At 44.4% G+C, this 19,832-nt stretch overlaps 2 protein-coding genes across 3 annotated transcripts in view; one reads left to right on the top strand and one right to left on the bottom strand.

The window, feature by feature from the left end:
* The window catches only part of STK38 (serine/threonine kinase 38), a 94,914-nt gene extending 84,091 nt beyond the window's left edge, over positions 1-10,823 (bottom strand). For both annotated transcript variants that reach the window (XM_055264345.2, XM_055264344.2), the window contains exon 1: positions 10,474-10,823. The gene's annotated coding sequence lies outside the window, so the exon portion shown is untranslated. The remainder of the gene's footprint in view (positions 1-10,473) is intronic.
* Positions 10,824-10,881: 58 nt separating this feature from the next.
* Positions 10,882-19,606, top strand: SRSF3 (serine and arginine rich splicing factor 3). The gene is made up of 6 exons (XM_055264353.2): positions 10,882-11,243; positions 13,466-13,673; positions 15,523-15,657; positions 17,837-17,875; positions 18,392-18,478; positions 18,643-19,606. The coding sequence occupies exons 2-6, from the start codon at positions 13,468-13,470 to the stop codon at positions 18,668-18,670; spliced, it is 495 nt and encodes a 164-aa protein (XP_055120328.1). The 5' UTR covers positions 10,882-11,243; positions 13,466-13,467; the 3' UTR covers positions 18,671-19,606.
* The last annotated feature ends 226 nt before the right edge of the window (positions 19,607-19,832 follow it).

A 19,832-nucleotide genomic window follows, 5' to 3' on the forward strand; every position in this document is an offset into this window, starting at 1 on the left:
CCGTACTTTTTTCTGTGTCTATATGTATATACATACAGACATACCTATACACATATAAATACTTGTATATTTGGAAAGTGGATCATGCCTGCATTGTTCTGCAACCTTTGAGGGGCAATGGTAAGAAGAGCTCTGAACTGCTAGGTGCAGTGGCTCATGACTATAATTCTGGCACTTTGGGAGGCTGAGGCAGGTGGATCACCTGAGGTCAGGAGTTCAAGACCAGCCTGGCCAACATGGTGAAACCCCATCTCTACTAAAACTACAAAAAATTAGTTGGGCATGGTGGCGGGTGCCTGTAATCCCAGCTACTTGGGAAGCTGAGGCAGGAGAATCACTTGAACCCAAGAGGTGGAGGTTGCAGTGAGCCGAGATCATGCCATTGCATTCCAGCCTGGGCAACAAGAGCAAAACTCTGTCTCAAAAGAAAAAAAAAGAAGAGCTCTGAATCTTCTTAAAACCTACTCAAGGCTGGGAGTGGTGGCTCACGCCTGTAATCCCAGCACTTTCGGAGGCCAAGGCAGGTGGATCGCTGAGCTCAGGAGTTCAAGACCAGCCTGGGCAACATGACGAAACCCCGTCTCTACAAAAAATAAAACACACACACACACCCCAAAAATTAACTGGATGTGGTGGTGCGAGCCTGTATTCACAGCTACTTAGGAGGCTAAGGCAGGAAGATGGCTTGAGCCCAGGAGGCAGAGGTTGCAGTAAGCTGAAATTGCACCAGTGCACTCCAGACTGGGCGACAGAGTGAGATCCTTCTCCTCAAAACAAACAAACAAACAAACCCACTCAATGGCCCCTAGCCTTGCCAGTTTCCTTACATATGTAAATCCTCTTTGCTGATTCAATGTTTTCTAATATTTTGATTCTATAACATACTTTGAGGCGACTAAACTTTCCCAGGACACAACATGGTAAATGACAGGAAGTATAACTTGAATAGAATCATAAACTATAATCTGAAATGACCAGCCCTCGTTTGCTGACCCCATTCTTAAAATGTTAAAACAAAAACAAATATCAACAAGAACACTTTGTAAAGCAAGTTATAGGTTTCCGGCTACAGAATAAAGATCTGGGTAAATTTGTAATTTAAATGTTAAAACGTGACAACCAGCCAGGTGCGGTGTCTCATGCCTGTAATCCCAGCACTTTGGGAGGCCGAGGCGGGCGGATCATGAGGTCAGGAGATCGAGACCATCCTGGCTAACACGGTGAAACCTCCGTCTCTACTAAAATAAAAATAAAAAATATTAGCCGGGCGAGGTGGCAGGCGCCTGTAGTCCCAGCTACTCGGGAGGCTGAGGCAGAAGAATGGCATGAACCCGGAAGACAGAGTTTGCAGTGAGCTCAGATTGCACCACTGCACTCCAGCCTGGGCGACAGAACAAGACTCCATCTCAAAAAAAAAAAAAAAAAAAAAAAAAAAAATGTGACAAGCAATCAGATGCTATAAAGATGTGTTTGGATAGAACAGAAAGAAACAGGGAGCAAAGGTGCAATCACTATGGGTCCTTGCGTCAGTCTCTGTTCTAAAACCAAGGCTTAGAGGATTCTGGCAAAGTCTCTGGGGAAGGCTGTGAATGAGAACTTTCATTTACTAATTTTTTTTTTTTTTTTTTTTTGAGACGGAGTCTCGCTCTGTCGCCCAGGCTGGAGTGTAGTGGCGTGATCTCCACTCACTGCAAGCTCCGCCTCCCGGGTTCACGCCATTCTCCTGCCTCAGCCTCCCGGAGTAGCTGGGACTACAGACGCCTGCCACTACGCTCGGCTAATTTTTTTGTATTTTTAGTAGAGACGGGGTTTCACCGTGTTAGCCAGGATGGTCTCGATCTCCCGACCTCGTGATCCGCCCGCCTCGGCCTCCCAGAGTGCTGGGATTACAGGTGTGAGCCGCTGTGCCCGGCCAAAATTAATTTTAATATAGTTTATTTATTTATTTATTTATTTTTGAGACAGGGCATCGCTCTGTTGTCGAGGCTGGAGTGCAGTGGCATGATCTCGGCTCACCGCAATCTCTGCCTCCCGAGTTCAAGTGATCCTCTCACCTCAACCTCCCTAGTAGCTGGGACTACAGGTGTTTGCCACCATGCCTAGCTAATTTTTGTAATTTTGATAGAGACGGGGTTTCACCATGTTGTCCAGGCTGGTCTCAAACTCCTGAGCTCAAGCGATCTGCCTGCCTCGGTCTCCCAAAGTGCTGGGATTACAGGTGTCAGCCACTATACTCAGCCCTTAATCTAGTGTTTTAACTCAGCACATCAAAACTATTTGAACTTGAAATCAAATGAAATAATGTATTATTTTTTCATATAAAGTCTTTGAAATCCAGCATGTATTTTTCATTTACAGCACGTCTCAATTGGGACTAAACTTGCCACAGGTACCTGTGGCTACCATATTGGACAGCACAAGCCTAGATCAGTTCTCTCAGCTTCTCTGCCCTGCTCTGTGCCCTGGCCAACCAACCTCTAGACTTGTATCACCCAGCTCTCTTGCCCTCAGGCTTCCAGTTGGTTTTGAGCAAAAGATGTCACCATTAAAAGATGGGACAATGGAGAGAGTGGTTCTAGCCCCACACCCCCAAAACTGGACTGCCACAGTTCCTCTGTCTAAAGCTATAGTAGCTCATCTCCCATAGCAACAGCAGCTGGCTGCTTTTGGTAACCCTGCTCCCTTCCTTGCCCCATTGGGCCTGCGAGCTGCCTTTGGGATCGCTCTTTCCCCTGTGGGTTTCCTTAACTCTGCCCACACCCCTGTACATAACTCCCTATGTGGTTAACCCTTTAAGTGTGCCATCTGGTTCCTGCCAGGATCTTGACTGAACCATGTAGTTAATGAACTATTGTGATGGTTCATGCTCTTTTTTTAAAATTTTTAAATTTTTTTTGAGACAGAGTCTCACTCTGTGGCCCAGGCTGGAGTGCAGTGGCACAACCTTGGCTCACTGCAACCTCTGCCTCCTGGGTTCAAGAGATTCTCCTGCCTCAGCCTCCAGAGTAGCTGTGATTACCGGCATGAGCCACCATGCCCAGCTAATCTTTGGGTTTTTTTTTTTTTGAGACAGAGTCTCGCCCTGTCGCCCAGGCTGGAGTGCAGTGGCGTGATCTCGGCTCACTGCAACCTCTGCCTCCTGGGTTCAAGCGATTCTCCTGCCTCAGCCTCCCTAGTAGCTGAGACTTCAGGCGAGTGCAACCACACCCAGCTAATTTTTTGTATTTTGAGTAGAGATGGGGTTTCACAGTGTTAGCCAGGATGGTCTCGATCTCCTGACCTTGTGATCCTCCCACCTCGGCCTCTCAAAGTACTGGGATTACAAGGGTGAGCCATCGCACCCAGCCAATTTTTGTATTTTTTAGTAGAGATGGAGTTTCACCACGTTGGCCAGGCTGGTCTCGAACTCCTGACCTCAGGTGATCCGCCTGCTTCGGCCTCCCAAAGTGCTGGGATTACAGGCGTGAGCCACCGCGCCCAGCCTGTGAAGGTTCATACTGTTTAAGATTTTCCTTCATGGATACTTGAAGTCAATCACAATATTTAAAAATTAAATCTTTTATTATTTATTTATCTATTTGTTTTGAGACGGAGTCTCACTCTGTTGCACAGGCTGGAGTGCAGTGGTGTGTTCTTGGCTCATTGCAACCTCTGCTTCCTGGGTTCAAGCGATTCTCCTGCCTTAGTCTCCCAAGTAGCTGGGATTACAGGCACGCACCATTATTCCTCGCTAATTTTCGTATTTTTAGTAGAGACGAGATTTCATCATGTTGGCCAGGCTGGTCTCAAACTCCCGACCTCAGGTGATCTGCCTGCCTCAGCCTCCCACAGTGCTTGGATTACAGCCAAATTTGTTTTTTTTGTTGTTGTTTTTGTTTTTAGAGACAGGGTCTTGCTCTGTTGCCCAAGTTGGAGTGCAGTGAAACAATCGTAGCCCACTGCAGCCTCGAACTCCTGTACTCAAGAGATCCTTGCCGTCTCAGCCTCCTGAGTAGCTAGAACTACAGGCACGCAGCACCACTTTGCTATTTTTTTTTAATTTTTGTAGAGACAATAATAAAACTGCTGGTCTCAGAACCCCTGGCCTTAAGCGATTCTCCCATCTTGGCCCCCTGAAACATAAAACCTTAAACCAGGCTGGGCGCGGTGGCTCACGTTTATAATCCCAGCACTTTGGGAGGCCGAGGCAGGCAGATCACGAGGTCAAGAGATCGAGACTATCCTGGCCAACATGGTGAAACCCCGTCTCTACTAAAAATACGAAAATTAGCTGGGTGTGGTGGAACGCGCCTGTCATCCCAGTTACTCGAGAGGCTGAGGCAGGAGAATCGCTTGAAACTGGGAGGTGGAGGTTGGAGTGAGCCAAGATTTCGCCACTGAACTCCAGCTTGGTGACAGAGCAAGAATCTGTCTCAAACAAACAAACAAAACAACAACAACAAAAATATTAAAACTTACACAAAACTCTCAGCGCCTGGCCATCAGTAATTTCTTTAATTTCTTTCTTTTTTGAAAATATTTTTTTTGAGACAGAGTCTCACTGTGTGCCCCAGGCTGGAGTGAAGTGGTGCAATCTCAGCTCACTGCAACCTCTGCCTCACAGGCTCAAGTGATCCTCCCAACTCAGCCTCCTGAGTAGCTGGGACTATAGGCGCACAACACCATGCCCAGCTAATTTTTGTATTTTTTTGTACGGGGAGTGGGAGGTGTCTTGCTATGTTGTCCAGGCCAGTCTCAAACTCCTGGCCTGAAGTGGTCCTCTCGCTTCAGCCTTTCAAAGTGCTGGGATTACAGGCACGAACCACTGTGCCCAGCATTTTTTGTTTTTAATTTTAAATTAAAATTTTTTTTTAATTTTAAGTTTAAAAAAATATATGTGAGGCCAGGAGCAGTGGCTCACACTTGTAATCCCAGTACTTTGGGAGTCCGAGGCGGGCGGATCACTTGAGGTCAGGAATTCCAGACCAGCCTGGCCATGATGGCGAAACCCTGTCTCTACTAAAAATAAAAAAATTAGTTGGGTGTTGTGGCAAATGCCTGTAATCCCAGCTACTTGGGAGGCTGAGGCAGAAGAATTGCTTGAACCCAGGAGCCAGAGGTTGCAGTGAGCAAAGATCACACACTGAACTCCCAGCCTGGGCGACAGAGTGAGACTCCATCTCAAAAACAAACAAACAAACAAACAAACAACAAAAAACTTAGACATAGTGAATTGGTAACAGGTGAATTTTAGAATTGAAAAGTAACTTAGTACCATGCTCTCAACTTGAGATAGTGAGAAGTCTGTGTCAGAATAATTTTTGTACATGGAATCTTGGTCTGGTGTGGTGGCCACTTTGGGAGGCAGAGGCAGGAGGATCACTTGAGCCCAGGAGTTCGAGACCAGCCTGGCCAACATAGCAGGACCCCCACCTCTGTAAAATAAAATAAAAAAGAATATTTGTATTTAGAATCTTTCTGATGGTTAGTGACAGGAAAAAACCTAACTCAAAGTAGCTTAAGCTACTTTGAGGAAAGTGTAGGAACTTGTATGGTGATCTCTTTGTGGTGGGGGTTCTGGTTCCAGGACCCCTGAGGATACCAAAATCCAAGGATGCTCAAGTCCCTTATATAAAATGTAGTATTTGCATATAACCTATGCACATCCTCCCCTATAATTTAAATCAATTCTACATTAATTATACCTAACACCATATAAGTAAATGGTTGTTATGCTGTATTGATATTGTCGTATTATTTTTTATTCTTTTAAAAAATATTTTTGATCTGCAGTTGGTTGCAGGAAACTGAGGATACAGAGAGCTGACTGTATGTTCAAATAACTGGGAATTCAGGCTGGGCTTTGTGGCTCACACCTGTAATCCCAGCTCCTTGGGAGGCTGAGGCAGGCAGATCACCTGAGGTCAGGAGTTCGAGACCAGCCTGGCCAACACGGTGAAACCCCGTCTCTACTAAAAATACAAACATTAGCTGGGTGTGGTGGTGCATGCCTGTAATCCCAGCTACTCGGGAGGCTGAGGCACAAGAATTGCTTGAACCTGGGAGGCGGAGGTTGTAATGAGCCGAGACCTCGCTGCTGCACTCCAGCCTGTGCAACGGAGCAAGACTCCATCTCAAAAAAAAAAAAAAGAAAGAAAGAAAAAAGAAAAAAATAACTGGGAATTCAGAAAGTGGAGCTGGGTTCAAGGCTTCTTAAACAAGACTCTCCATGGTTCCTTATTTCCCACCTTGCAGTTCTCCTTCCCACTGTGTTGGGTCTACCTCAGGCTGCTTCTTCCCTCCTGGAAACAGGCTGGCTGCCCCGGCTCAGGACTGTGCTAATCACGGGAAATGGCACACCTCTCTCTGGTTGGCCTATGAACAGTGCTGGATCAGCAGCTGACTGGTCTGACTGGATTACTCATCCTCATTCCTAATGGTGGGGGAGGCGCAAGAGAAGGACTAAGAACTTGGAATGATTTAATTAATCCAGAATGGTTACCTCCCTACCCCTGAAAAAGAGGGGTGTAGGACCCAACCACATTCAAATCAATAATATGTACTACTGTGAGAAGGGTGGTTTCCCAAAGAAAATCAAGAGATATTCCTACAACATATGATTCCCATTCTGTGTCTGTACCAAAAACTCTGATATGTCTCCTTGAAGCTTCAGGTAGTTGAGGGTCCAGGCAAGAGTAGTGGTTGTATAAGTTTAAAGGAATATTAAAATACTCCACAGGCCTAGGTGTGGTGGCTCCCATCTGTAATCCCAGTACTTTGGGAGGCCAAGGTGGGCAGATCACTTGAAGCCAGGAGTTTGAGACTAGCCTGGCCAACATGATGAAACCCCATCTCTACTAAAAATACAAAAATCAGCCTGGCGTGGTGGCGCATGCCTATAGTCCCAGCTACTCGGGAGGTTGAGGTAGGAGAATCGCTTGAACCCGGGAGGTGGAGGCTGCAGCGAGCCGAGATGGAGATCGTGCCACTGCCTTCCAGCCTGGGTGATAGAGTGAGACAAAAACAACAACAAAAAACACCTCTAAAGCAAGTGGATAATTCATTTGTCTGAAGTCGCTAGAAGATGAAAGTTGCGGGTGGCCAGGGGAGGTTCAGAATGTTTTCGTTACTAAAGGTGGAGGGATTAAGAGAGTTCCACTGAAAGACAACACACTTGACTAGACTTGACAGGCACCACACACAAAAACAAACAAACAAACAAACAACAGGAAAAGTGGTGAGAAAGAATGGGAAAATGAGATGAGAAAAGAAAATTTTTAAAAGGTCAGCATTTATTTATTTATTTATAAGACAAGGTCTCATTCGATTACACTGGAATGCACTGGAGTGCAGTGGCACGATCTTGGCTCATTGCAGCCTCAACTTCTCAGGTTCAGGCGATTCTCCCACCTCAGCTTTCTGAGTAGCTGGACTACAGGTTCCCATCACCACGGCTAATTTTTTGTATTTTTAGTAGAGACACAGGTTCTCCCCATGTTGCCTGGGCTGGTCTCAAACTCTTGGTCTAAAGTGGTCCACCAGCCTAGGCCTCCCAAAATGCTGCGATTACAGGCGTGAGCCACTGCACCCAGCCGGCCAGCATTTTTAAAAGCAGTGATTGTGCCAGACGATTTACATACATCATTTCTCTTAATTAAATAATTTAATAGCCCAGCACAGTGGCTCACGCCTGAAATCCCAGCACTTCCAGAGACTTGTTTGAGGCCAGGAGTTTAACACCAATCTCAGGAGTTGGATTGGTCTCAAACAACTCTCCCAGGGCGGTAGAATCGTTTGAGGCCAGGAGTTCAAGACCAATCTGGGCAACAAAGTGAGACTCCTGTACAAAAAAAATCAAAAAATTAGCCAGGCATGGTGGCTAATTTTAACCCATGAGGTCCAGCCCACGAGGTCCAGGTTGTGGTGAGCGAAGTTTACTCCTCTGCCCTCCTGCCTGGGTAAGAGAGCAAGATCCTGTCTCAAAAAAAAAAAAAAAAAAAAGAAAAAGAAAAAGAAGAAAAAAAAAAAGGCCAGGTGCCGTGGCTCATGGCTGTAATCCCAGCACTTTGGGAGGCAGAGGAGGGTGGAAGGCTTTGAGCTCAGGAGTTCTAGACCAGCCTGGGCAACATGGTGAAAGCCTGTCTCTACAAAAAATACGAAAATTAGCTGGGCATTTGTGCTCACGCCTGTGGTCCTTGTTGTTGGGGAGGCTGAGGCAGGAGAATTGCTTGAGCCCGGGAGGTGGACGTTGACGTGAGGTGAGATCGAACCACTGTACTCCAGCCTGGGTGATAGAGCCAGACCCAGAGTCTCAAAAATAAATAAATAACTAAAATAAACAAATATGTATTGCTTGACTGCTGTATCGTTTCCAAGCCCTGGGGATGCAGGTGTGACCACAATTGGCCAAAGTGACAAAACCTAACAGCTGTAACGCTGCAAGCCTGGAGTTATTTTATACAGAGGAAACAGAGAGGTTAAACGTTCTTCTCAGGACGCTTCAGCCAGTAACTAGCAGTGGGGGCTGGGGCCAAATCCAGGACTGCCTGACTCCAGAGCCTTTGATTTGATAGAAGGAAAGAAAATGAAAAAGAGGAGAAAAGCTTACATAGAGGAGGGGAACAAATCAAGGCAAATATAAGTGAGCCAGAAAAAAAAAATCTTGACGAGAGAGAAATAAGAAAAGGTTTGCTAGGATCCCCTTCCCCCCTTTTACAGGTGAGGAAACTAGGCTGAGATGTAATAAATCTGTATTTTTTTCCCCCACTGCAGATAAACCTTTTATTATTTATTTATTTATTTATTTATTTATTTTTTGAGACAGAGTCTCGCTGTCGCCCAGGCTGGGGTGCAGTGGCGCTATCTCGGCTCACTGCAGGCTCCACCCCCCGGGGGTTCACGCCATTCTCCTGCCTCAGCCTCCCGAGTAGCTGGGACTACAGGCACCCACCACCACACCCGGCTAATTTTTTGTATTTTTAGTAGAGACGGGGTTTCATTGTGTTAGCCAGGATGGTCTCGATCTTCTGACCTCGTGATCTGCCCGCCTCAGCCTCCCAAAGTGCTGGGATTACAGGCGTGAGCCACCTTGCCCGGCCGCCCAAATAAACCTTTTAGAACCACAATAAGAGGTAAGGCTTCAAAAGAAAAATACCTGGGAAAGTTAAAACATACTAACTGGCTGGCCAGGTGCTGTGGCTCACGCCTGTAATCCTAGCACTTTGGGAGGCCGAGGTGGGCAGATCACCTGAGGTGGTGAGTTCAAGACCAGCCTGACCAGCATGGTGAAACCTCGCCTCTACTAAAAATACAAAAATTAGCTGGGTGTGGTGGCAGATGCCTGTAATCCCAGCTACTCAGGAAGCTGAGGGAGGAGAATCGCTTGAACCCGGGAGGCGGAGTTTGCAGTGAGCCGAGGTCGCGCCATTGCACTCCAGCCTGGGCAACAGAGCGAGACTCCATCTCAAAAAAAAAACAAAAACAAACAAACCAAAAAAAAAAACCAGTGTAAAACATAATAATTGGCATATCTTTCAGCTAAGAGGGAATAAATAAAAACAGGTCCTTTTTCTCTCTCTTTTTTTTTTTTTGAGACGGAGTCTCGCTCTGTCGCCCAGGCTGGAGTGCAATGGCATGACCTCAACTCACTGCAACCTCTGCCTCTCGGGTTCAAGCAATTCTCCTCTCTCAGCCTCCTGAGTAGCTGGGATTACAGGTGCGTGCCACCACGCCGGACTAATTTTTGTGTTCTTAGTAGAGATGTGGTTTCACCATATTGGCCAGGCTCGTCTTGAACTCCTGACCTCAGGTGGTCTGCCCTCCGTGGCCTCCCAAAGTGCTGGGATTACAGGCGTGAACCACCGCACCCAGCCTTTTTCTCATTTTTTTTTTTTTTTAGAGCAGATATAACAAGTAAATTTAGCAATATGTCAGACTAGACTGAAAGGGGGTTAGGGTGGGGGTATATTTGGGGGCAGGAGACTAGCTGAACTGTTCAGGAGATCTTGGTGATTTTTATTTTCTTCCTTTTTTTTTTGACACGGAGTCTCGCTCTGTGGCCCAGGCTGGAGTGCAGTGGTAGGATCTCAGCTCACGGCAACCTCCGCCTCCTGGGTTCAAGCGATTCTCCTGCTCTCAGCCTCCCAAGTAGCTGGGATTACAGGCGCCTGCCACCACGCCCGGCCAATATTTGTATTTTTAGTAGAGACGGAATTTCACCATGTTGGCCAGGCTGGTCTTGAACTCCTGACCGCAAGTGATCCGCCTGCCTCGTCCTCCCAAAGTGCTGGGATTACAGGCGTGAGCCACCGCACCCGGCCCTTGGTGATTTTTCTAACCCAATCAGTCTGTCTCCTCTTAAAGCTAATTATTCTTGCGGCTCTGTCTTCCTAAGGGAAGTGGCCTGGACAAAACACATGCCAGGCAGTGCAAGGGCTGCTAGAAGAAAGGCTCGAGATACCCCGCCTGGCATTCGCTTGGGGGCCCAGAATTTACATTCAATCTTCTTCAGAAACTTCCCTTTCCCGGTGTTTGCTAAAGGTGATAGTTTCCAGGTCACCTGACCGGTCTCCTTTGCTGTCGGCGCCAAGTCCTGCAAGTTTGCGTGAGAGGCGCGAAACCAGCCAGAGTTGGGCAAACTTTCCAAACCAGGCTTTTCCTTCAGTGTGGAATCTAGGCGGCCACAGTCTGGTGCCAGCTGGGTCACAAACAGCTCCGTGACCTGTTTGTAAACGCGATGCTCCTAGTTCCAGCCTAACCGCTCACAAGGGTGAAACACTTAATTAATTCATCTCTTAATCTTGTTAGGGGCCAACTCTCCTATTTGTGTTTGAGCGTGACGCCGACGGTGCTGTTTATGAAGCCCCAGCTTATTTGGAGGTGAGGAAGACGTGTCTGTGGGTAACTTGGAGGTCGACAGACCGAGACGCACGCTCGGGAGAGCACCAGGCCTGTTACAACCAGCGCGCGCCGACGCACGTCTCCACCCACCCGGCCCAACCGCCAGGGCGCGCTCCCAGCAACCGCGGCTTTTGCTGCGTTTGTAGCCACTACGTCAGGGCCTCTTCTGCTTCTCATTGGGGGAGCCCGTCCAATCACGTGATTCTAGTATGGCGTATAAATAAAGGCGAGGAGAAGGCGGTGGTCCGCCATTTCGTGGACGCCGGGTGAGCGAGAGCTTTGGTTGGTGTCGGGCCGGAGGAAAGCGGGAAGACTCATCGGAGCGTGTGGATTTGAGCCGCCGCATTTTTTAACCCTAGATCTCGGTAAGAGACCAGCGAAAGAGGGAGTGAGGTGGAAGTGGAATTTAACCGTACCAAGGAGGAGTCAGGCCCAATGGCGGCGCCAGATTGAGACAAAGAGGCGCCGCCGCCATTTTGTGACGTTCAGCGCGGGGCGGTGGCGGGGGCTCCCGGCCCACCAGACGGTTTCCCAGTCTTGGGGTGGAGGTGTTTATATTTCTCATTGGGGCATGGGCCAGGATAGGGGGTTACCCGGGAGTTGGGAACCACAAAGGGGAGCCGAGAGCCGAGTTGTATTCCAGGTCACGGCCTTTTTATTTTTATGGCGCCTTTTTTTTTTTGGCCTCTCATTTAATTGGGAAGCTTCTCAGTGTTTTTGTAAAGTCACTAACCAAGACCGAACCTTTCAGTTCATATTAAATGGCCCCCGTAATCACCTTTACTTTCATGTTTCAGATTTTGCAGCCTGAATCTAATCACCTTTTTCTAAGACCGAACGATCTTTCTTGAACTTAAGATTCGTTCTTTCAGCCGCTTCCTGTTAAAATGTAGGCTTAAGACAGGTGCCAGTAGTGTTTTTAAAAATTTTCACCAGTGGTTTCGTCTTAGAACTAACTCCTGGGCACAGGGTGTGGTCACGGCAAATAGGATGTGTCTGGACTGGATGTTTTAATTAGACAAGCCCAGAGTAAGAAGAACGTGGTGTTTATGGAAAGCACTTCAGCTGAATTATTGAGTAGATGGTTTTTACGTAATTGAAACTGGTCTACAAGTTTATCAGATTCATCTCCGAGGTGACTTAGTAATAAAGCTTTATCAAATATAAGTCCGCCAAGGAAAAACAAAATAATAAGTCCCCAAAGTGCAGTAAATTTTTTAGTAGCAAATATCTCTTTGTAATTTTTTATTAAAGTGAAATTATCTTAAAGTGGTATTTAGTATATTCAATGTTGTGTAATCATCACTTACACGTAGTTCCAAAACATTTCCGTCGCCTCCCCCCACCAGGAGACTACTACCCATTGAGCACTTACTCCCAGTTTCCCTGTCCCCCTTCGTCTAGTCCCTAGCAACCACTAATCTTCCTGTCTTTCTGAACTTAGCTATTTTAGATATTTAGTATTTATGGAATCATGTGTACTTTTATGTCTGGCTTCTTTAATTTAGCGTAATGTTTTCAAGATTTTCCAACGTTGGAGCATTTGTCAGTACATCATTCTGAATAATACTCATGTCTATACCACATTTTGCTTATCCGTTTCTGTTGACGGACGTTTGGGTTAACACCTTTCGGTTACTGTGAATAAGTGCTGCTATGAGCTTACATTTTTTAAAAAACTGGAAAGTTGGTCTCGTTGCTTGATAAATTTACTGCGTAAGACTTTGGTCTATCTAATGACGTGATAGTAGCCTTGTTCCTATAGTTTCAAATGACCAAAATAGGCGTTTATTTATTTGTTTATATTTTTTTGGCAGTGGAATCTCGCTCTGTCGCCGAGGCTGGAGTGCAGTGGCGCGATCTCGGCTCACTGCCACCTCCGCCTCGCGGGTTCAAGCGATTGTTCTGCCTCAGCCTCCCGAGTAGCTGGGACTACAGGTGTGCGCCACCATGTCCAGCTAATTTTTGTATTTTTAGTTGAGACGGAGTTTCACCACATTGGCGAGGCTGGTTTCGAACTCCTGACCTCGTGATTCGCCCGCCTCGGCCTTCCAAAAGTGGTGGGATTGCAGGCGTGAGCCACCGCGCCTGGTCCATGGGCATTTTTTTAAAAGTGAAAATCGTTGGCCTTATTTTTATTAAAGCTGGTAAGTTTTGGCTTATGTAGGCACTTTGAATTACTTGCCTGGCAGTATAACCTTAAGGATTAGCTTTCTTCATCATTGTTTTATTTGGTTTTGAGTCCCCAACAGAACTCTTCTCTATTTTTCTAGAAATGCTTTATTTTGGGGATTAAATGAAATAACAGGTTAAGGCTCTTAACTCACGGCCCAGTTCTCAACGTTCCGAGGAAGCTGTTTTTTCTTCACTAATTGCTGGCTTCCTGAGGGTTACGAGTAAAGATTATGGGGGAATGGGTGCTTAGCAGTAACATTTCTTGTTTGGTTTCTAGCATTTTGGAATTTTTTTTCTCTTTACGTGCTACCTTAAACTCTTTTGTTCTTTCGAATGGAATTCTTTCTAAGGATCTGTGGTTTTAACTGTAGATGTTTAGATGGATGAATGTTTTTGGTATTTTTCATTACAGAAATGCATCGTGATTCCTGTCCATTGGACTGTAAGGTTTATGTAGGCAATCTTGGAAACAATGGCAACAAGACCGAATTGGAACGGGCTTTTGGCTACTATGGACCACTCCGAAGTGTGTGGGTTGCTAGAAACCCACCCGGCTTTGCTTTTGTTGAATTTGAAGATCCCCGAGATGCAGCTGATGCAGTCCGAGAGCTAGATGGAAGGTGATTTAATGATTACACTGATATAAATGTGTTGCTTGTGTTTTTCATATTTAAAATCTACAGGATATGTGGCTATTAGATGGCTTTCCCAATCATTGGCCAATTGTATCTAAAGATACAATTGGCTCTTTTTTTTTTTGGAAACGAGTCTTTCACTGTCACTAGGCTGGAGTGCAGTGGTACAATCTCGGCTCCCCGCAACCTCAGCCTCCGGGGTTCAAGCGATTCTCCTGCCTCAGCCTCCTGAGTAACTGGGACTACAGGCGTGCGCCATCATGCGGGGCTGATTTTTGTATTTCTAGCAGAGATGGGGTTTCACCATGTTGGCCAGGCTGGTCTCGAACTCCCGACCTCAGGTGATCTGCACGCCTCGGCCTCCCAAAGTGCTGGAATTACAGGTGTGAGCCACTGTGCCTAGCCAGGATCAAATATTTTTAAAAGTAGTTATGAACTGATACTTGTTTAAAAAATTGTTTACAAAATGGTTACATGGGTTGGTTGTACCTTTACTTTTATGTGTTTGAAATACTTATTCCAGAAAGTGAATCAGTTACTATTTCCCTTTGTGTTAATAGTATCCTGTTAGCTGGCTAAGTAAGGCCTGAGTGTTGACCTCCGTGCCCCCACTCCCCTTTCCTCATATTTGGAAATATAATGGGAAAAAGGGTCTGAGTGTTCACTGTAAAGCTGCATGAAAGATTGGTCAATTCAAGCAGGTTGTAGTAAAGTTTTCCAGGGCCCACCCCTTCCCAGTCACTCTCCAAATAGGATAGCTTATCTAATTTAATGACTGGTTGTATTAAGGGTGGGGATTAATGGTCTTTTTTTTTACTACTCTGAGCTATAATTTCTTTTTTAAAAAGATGTATATTTATTATTTAAAAAATAATACAGATGGCGGTCTGTGTTTCCCAGGCTGGCCTCAAGCTCCTGGGCTCAAGCCATCCTCCTGCCTCAGCGTAAGTGCTGGGATTACGGGCATGAGCCACCTCACCTGGCCACAGCTATAATTTCTTCTGCGCTGACTATTGAGGGGAGAGGGTGCTGTAAAATGGCCAAAATCGTTTTGTCTTGTCTTGAATCTATTTTTTACTTGGAGTGGGGCAGGGGGAGACCAATAAATACAGCCTAGTAAATAACTGAAATAAGTGCTGGGACCTCAAGGGAAGAAATCATAATGAAGATACAGGAGAACTTGTTTTTCAAGGATAAATGGATCTTCACACTTAAATTGCAACTGTTAACAAATTAACATTGAGCTCAATAATCAGACTGGCTCTAACAATTAGGTGATAAAATAGAAGTTGACTTCCTTGTGAATTGGTACTTTAGAAAATACTGTTTAATTTGAAATTAATTGAAATTTTAACTTGAAACTGGGAAACAAGCTTATTTTATTTTTCAAGACAGAGTCTCGCTCTGTCCCCCAGGCTGGAGTGCAGTGGTGTGATCTTGGCTCGTTGTAACCTCTGCCTACTGGGTTCAAGTGATTCTCCTGCCTCAGCCTCCTGAGTAGCTGGGATTACAGGCGTGTACCACCACACCTGGCTATTTTTTGTATTTTTAGTAGAGCCAGGGTTTCACCACATTGGCCAGGATGGTGTCGAACTCTTGACCTTGTGATCTGTCTGCTTTGGCCTCACAGAGTGTTGGGATTACAGGCGTGTACCACCGTGCCCGGCCAAAGCTCATTTTATATTAGTAAAAATAAGGGAGCTAGAAATTTGATGTTAAATTCCATAGACACTCAGGTGTGTTCTTTGCAGAATAGCCAACTGAGAGTACTTTTGGCTTTAATACATGTCAGAAAGTCAGGCTTGTTTTAAGTTTAATATCTTTGCCCCCTCAGAACACTATGTGGCTGCCGTGTAAGAGTGGAACTGTCGAATGGTGAAAAAAGAAGTAGAAATCGTGGCCCACCTCCCTCTTGGGGTCGTCGCCCTCGAGATGATTATCGTAGGAGGAGTCCTCCACCTCGTCGCAGGTACTTGAGAGAAAGCTTGTTTAGAGGTATTGGTGTAATGGAGTAGCTAGTAGGAGCAAGTATTTCTCTTAAAGTTTGTTGGTGGGTTTTAAACTTTGGAAGAATCGGAGGTTTCTGTGAAACAGTTGCTGGGTGTCATTTGGGGTATGTGAGTTGTGCTGAGTGTTGGCTTTTGTCTTTAGGTCACTGTTCATGTTGGTAGTCAGTAACTTCTATCTCGGATCTGTCTTCTAGTTCATCTTTCTAGTTGCATCTTTCCAAATCTTCCCTTATACTTCAGTTTAGGCCTTTTTCCATTTCTTGGCTCCATAATGACAAACATTACATTCAACTCTAGCTCTTCACAAATTTGTGTTTTCTACTACTAGCACAATTGTAATATTTATCAAACAGGCAGCTGTTTTAATGTTACAACTGGTAAAGTAGAAATCATTTTGAAACTAACTTAAGTCACTGACCAATAAAGGGGGCTAAAAAAGAAGTAATCCCAGTCATCTGTTCTTCAATCCCAAATAGGAGAAAATTCAGTTTTTTTGTAATTGAAAATGGCATCATTCTTGGACCAGGCAGTATTGTCTGGGTGCTAACTCCACATCTCCTCAGACCTCCAAAATAGTTTCTATAGGACTAAATTTACCTCTTACAGGTGAGTGGAGTCCTTCTAGGAGACAGGAGTTCAAAATCTTGCCCCTTTTGCTATTTTGAAAAAAAACAACACACTGTTGCCCATCATAATAAAAGAGTATTTGTTAGCTAATAGATGGTTGTACTGATGGCTTGTTTTTCATTTTTTTTGTGCTTTTTGGTCCATCTATTAATAAAAATGAACCCCGTTACAGAGTCACCATCATGTCTCTTCTCACCACCCTCTGAATCTGCATTAGCCAGTCAACTAGCCCTTTCAGCGTCATGTGACCAGCGCGCCCCATTCAGCTTGGCTGGTGTCGTTTCACATGACCCAGGCTGGCCAGTCGTCAGGTTGCACCGCCCTTTGGTTCCCGAGCATGCTGTTTTCTCTCAGCCTTCTCTCCAACCTTAACCAAATCGGCAGCAGCCACCTCGACCGCCCACACATTCCTGGCCAATCAGCTCAGCTGTTTATTTACCAAATGTCTTCACAACAACTACAGCAGCAGCCTTCGGCTAACAAAAAAGCAGGAAAAATCCACAACACCCCCTTCGCCAACCAACTAAATCCAACGCAACATCTGGCAAAACCTTTTCAGCAAATTCTTCCTGGCCGTCAGTCCGGCAGCCTCACCTCACCATTTCTAGCTTGTTGAAACCCAAAACTAGTAAGTTTTTCCTGCTTATACAGTTTACTGCTGGTTAAAATAAGGAGTAAGCGGCTTAAAGTAATTCTTTTTTCTGGATCAAAGGCTGGCTGTGCATAATTGAATGGTAACGTACATATATATTGCTTGAAAAACTTTTAAGGGTGATAGGGAACTCGTAATATAACTAGGCCTTCAAGTGAAACTTATTTGCATGTGCGAGATGCCAAACTAAAAATTTTAATATCTCTAACAGATTAGCTTTTCTGGCAAAAATTTGTTGAATCCTATCACCTTTAAATGGTTTTACTAACAGTTTCAAAATTTAAAATTTTGGGGTTGAAGTGTGGGCCAAGCTAAGGTAATTTTGGTAAGCCTAAACACACTCTTAAATGTGACGATCACAAATGCAGTTCTAATGTAGCACTTAATGGCATCAATATTTACACCTACCGCGTTTTCACAAAATTACACTATCCACCTGGTACCTAAGTCTTGTCATGGACTTACAGGTTTGCATGGGTTCCAAATACTGGTTTATGGTACTGTTTTTGGAACTACTTGTGGGACTATATTTTGGTGTGGTGTTTGGGTAGTGAAGTTAGTTTGACATGAAGTTTTGCATTGGACAGATCTGCTGTGAAGCATTCTTTGTTAAAGTGAATCGATGGTTGGAATACCTGCTTTTCACTTGAGCTTTTTGTTTCTTAATCCTTCTGTGCCTTTTTTTTCTTTTCTTTTTTTTTTTTTTTTTTTTTTTTTTTTTTTTTTTTTTTTTTTGGACGATGGGTGCCAGTTCTTCGGCACATTCACTGGGCCCAACAGTGAGATTGAAAAGTTGGGAAATGCCTCACGCCATAAATACTAATTGATGATGAGCCTAATTTTCCTGTTTCTGCTTTTAGATCTCCAAGAAGGAGAAGCTTCTCTCGCAGCCGGAGCAGGTAAATGACTACCTTTTTTGGCTACATTCTTAGAAATGGCAGTGTTTCTGCTATTCCTAAACTTTTCCAGATGGCTTAGTTAATGGGAATAAACCTTGGCTTTAATAGTGAATCAAGTTGTAAGGATGAGTCAGCTTTGAGTTTTCAAAGGCTTTTTAGAAAGTATTTAATTTTTTTAAAAAAGAGGATCTGTCACCCAGACTGGAGTGCAGTGGTGTGATTATAGCTCATTGTAGCCTTTAACTCCTGGCCTTGGAGTGATCCTCCCTCTTCAGCCTCCTGAGTAGCTTGGACTACAGGCATGCACTACCACACCTGGCTGATTTATTTTTTGTGGAGATGGGATCTCACTTTGTTGTCCAATCTGTTCTCAAACTCTTGGCTTCAAGTGAGCCTCCTGCCTCTGCCTCCCAAAATACTGGAATTATTGGCGTGAGCCACCGTGCCAGATCAAGAAAATATTTACGTATGATTTTATCATACCTCATTGGTCCTAATGTTTTTTCTCTCATTTAGGTCCCTTTCTAGAGATAGGAGAAGAGAGAGATCGCTGTCTCGGGAGAGAAATCACAAGCCGTCCCGATCCTTCTCTAGGTCTCGTAGGTAAGGTCTTTGATAACTTGTATTTCAGACTTTGCATACATAGTGTGCTAAGGCCTGTCTTCTAAGCCATAAATTTTTTACCTTAAAATTCTATTTTGATATGTCACTGTCACCAAGTTACAGATGTAATGTTTTCTGTTTTTTTTTTTTGTTTTTTTTTTTAGTCGATCTAGGTCAAATGAAAGGAAGTAGAAGACAGTTTGCAAGAGAAGTGGTGTACAGGAAATTACTTCATTTGACAGGAGTATGTACAGAAAATTCAAGTTTTGTTTGAGACTTCACAAGCTTGGTGCATTTTTAAGATGTTTTGGCTGTTCAAATCTGTTCGTTTCTTGAAACAGTGACACAAAGGTGTAATTCTCTATGGTTTGAAATGGATCATACGAGGCATGTAATACCAAGAACTGTTACTTTACAATGTTCCCTTAAGCAAAATTGAATTTGCTTTGAACTTTAGTTATGCACAGACTGATAATAAACCTCTAAATCTGCTCAGCAGAAGTGTGTTTTTTTTTTTTTTAATACAGAAACAACTGGCAAAAATTGAACTAAGATTTACTTTTTTTCCATAGCTGGGATATAGGCTGCAGCTATAGTTGAACAAGCAGTCTTTAAGAACTGCTATGAAACACAAGCCATCAGGTAAAATGAAACGCTGCACTATTAAATTAGAGGTTTTTGAAAAATCCAGCTCACTTCCATCCTGGGCAGAGGTTGCCTAGTTGGTATAGAATGTTAAGTTTCAAGAAAGTTTACCTTTGCTTTAGGTCATAAGTTGCTTATTTGATTGCTGTATATGAATACATGGCTGTTCGTGACATTCTTTATGTGCAAATTTGAGGTTTCAAAAATGTTCTGCCAGTTTAAGGGTACATTGTAGAGCCGAACTTTGAGTTACTGTGCAAGATTTTTTTTCATGCTGTCATTTGTAATATGTTTTGTGAGAATCCTTGGGATTAAAGTTTTGGTTACAAATTGTTGTTTAACTTGAAAGCCTGTTTTTCCTTGCAAACTCACATCTGTGAGCTTGGTACCAAGTCCAGGTATAACATTCCTATTGGAAGCCATACTTATATTTTCTTGTAAAGTGCTTTTGAATTAATAAAATATTAGCATAATTGTGTAATAGTCAGTTGAACCCACTGTTACCATTGTTCTTATCCCATGGGAAGCAGTTGGTTACACGATTCTTAGAAGAAACAGCTGAGAGCCACTATGGATTAGTCTTCTGAAGTGAAGGGAGTATAGATGTCACGTAAGTGATAGTTAACCCATTTTTTTTTTTTTTTTTTAGGCGTAGAAGCCAGTTCAGGGTCCATGATATTTAGTGACTAACATTTTAAAGTATAGCAGC

Source organism: Symphalangus syndactylus, chromosome 23 (assembly GCF_028878055.3).
Source record: "Symphalangus syndactylus isolate Jambi chromosome 23, NHGRI_mSymSyn1-v2.1_pri, whole genome shotgun sequence".
Classification (NCBI taxonomy): Eukaryota; Metazoa; Chordata; class Mammalia; order Primates; family Hylobatidae; genus Symphalangus; species Symphalangus syndactylus.

Excerpts from the sequence above, each read along its gene's own strand:
- SRSF3 (XM_055264353.2), top strand. The coding sequence starts at position 13,468 with ATGCATCGTGATTCCTGTCCATTGGACTGTAAGGTTTATGTAGGCAAT. Across the intron at positions 13,674-15,522 it reads GTCCGAGAGCTAGATGGAAG|AACACTATGTGGCTGCCGTG; the intron begins GTGATTTAATGA and ends TTGCCCCCTCAG. Across the intron at positions 18,479-18,642 it reads TCCTTCTCTAGGTCTCGTAG|TCGATCTAGGTCAAATGAAA; the intron begins GTAAGGTCTTTG and ends TTTTTTTTTTAG.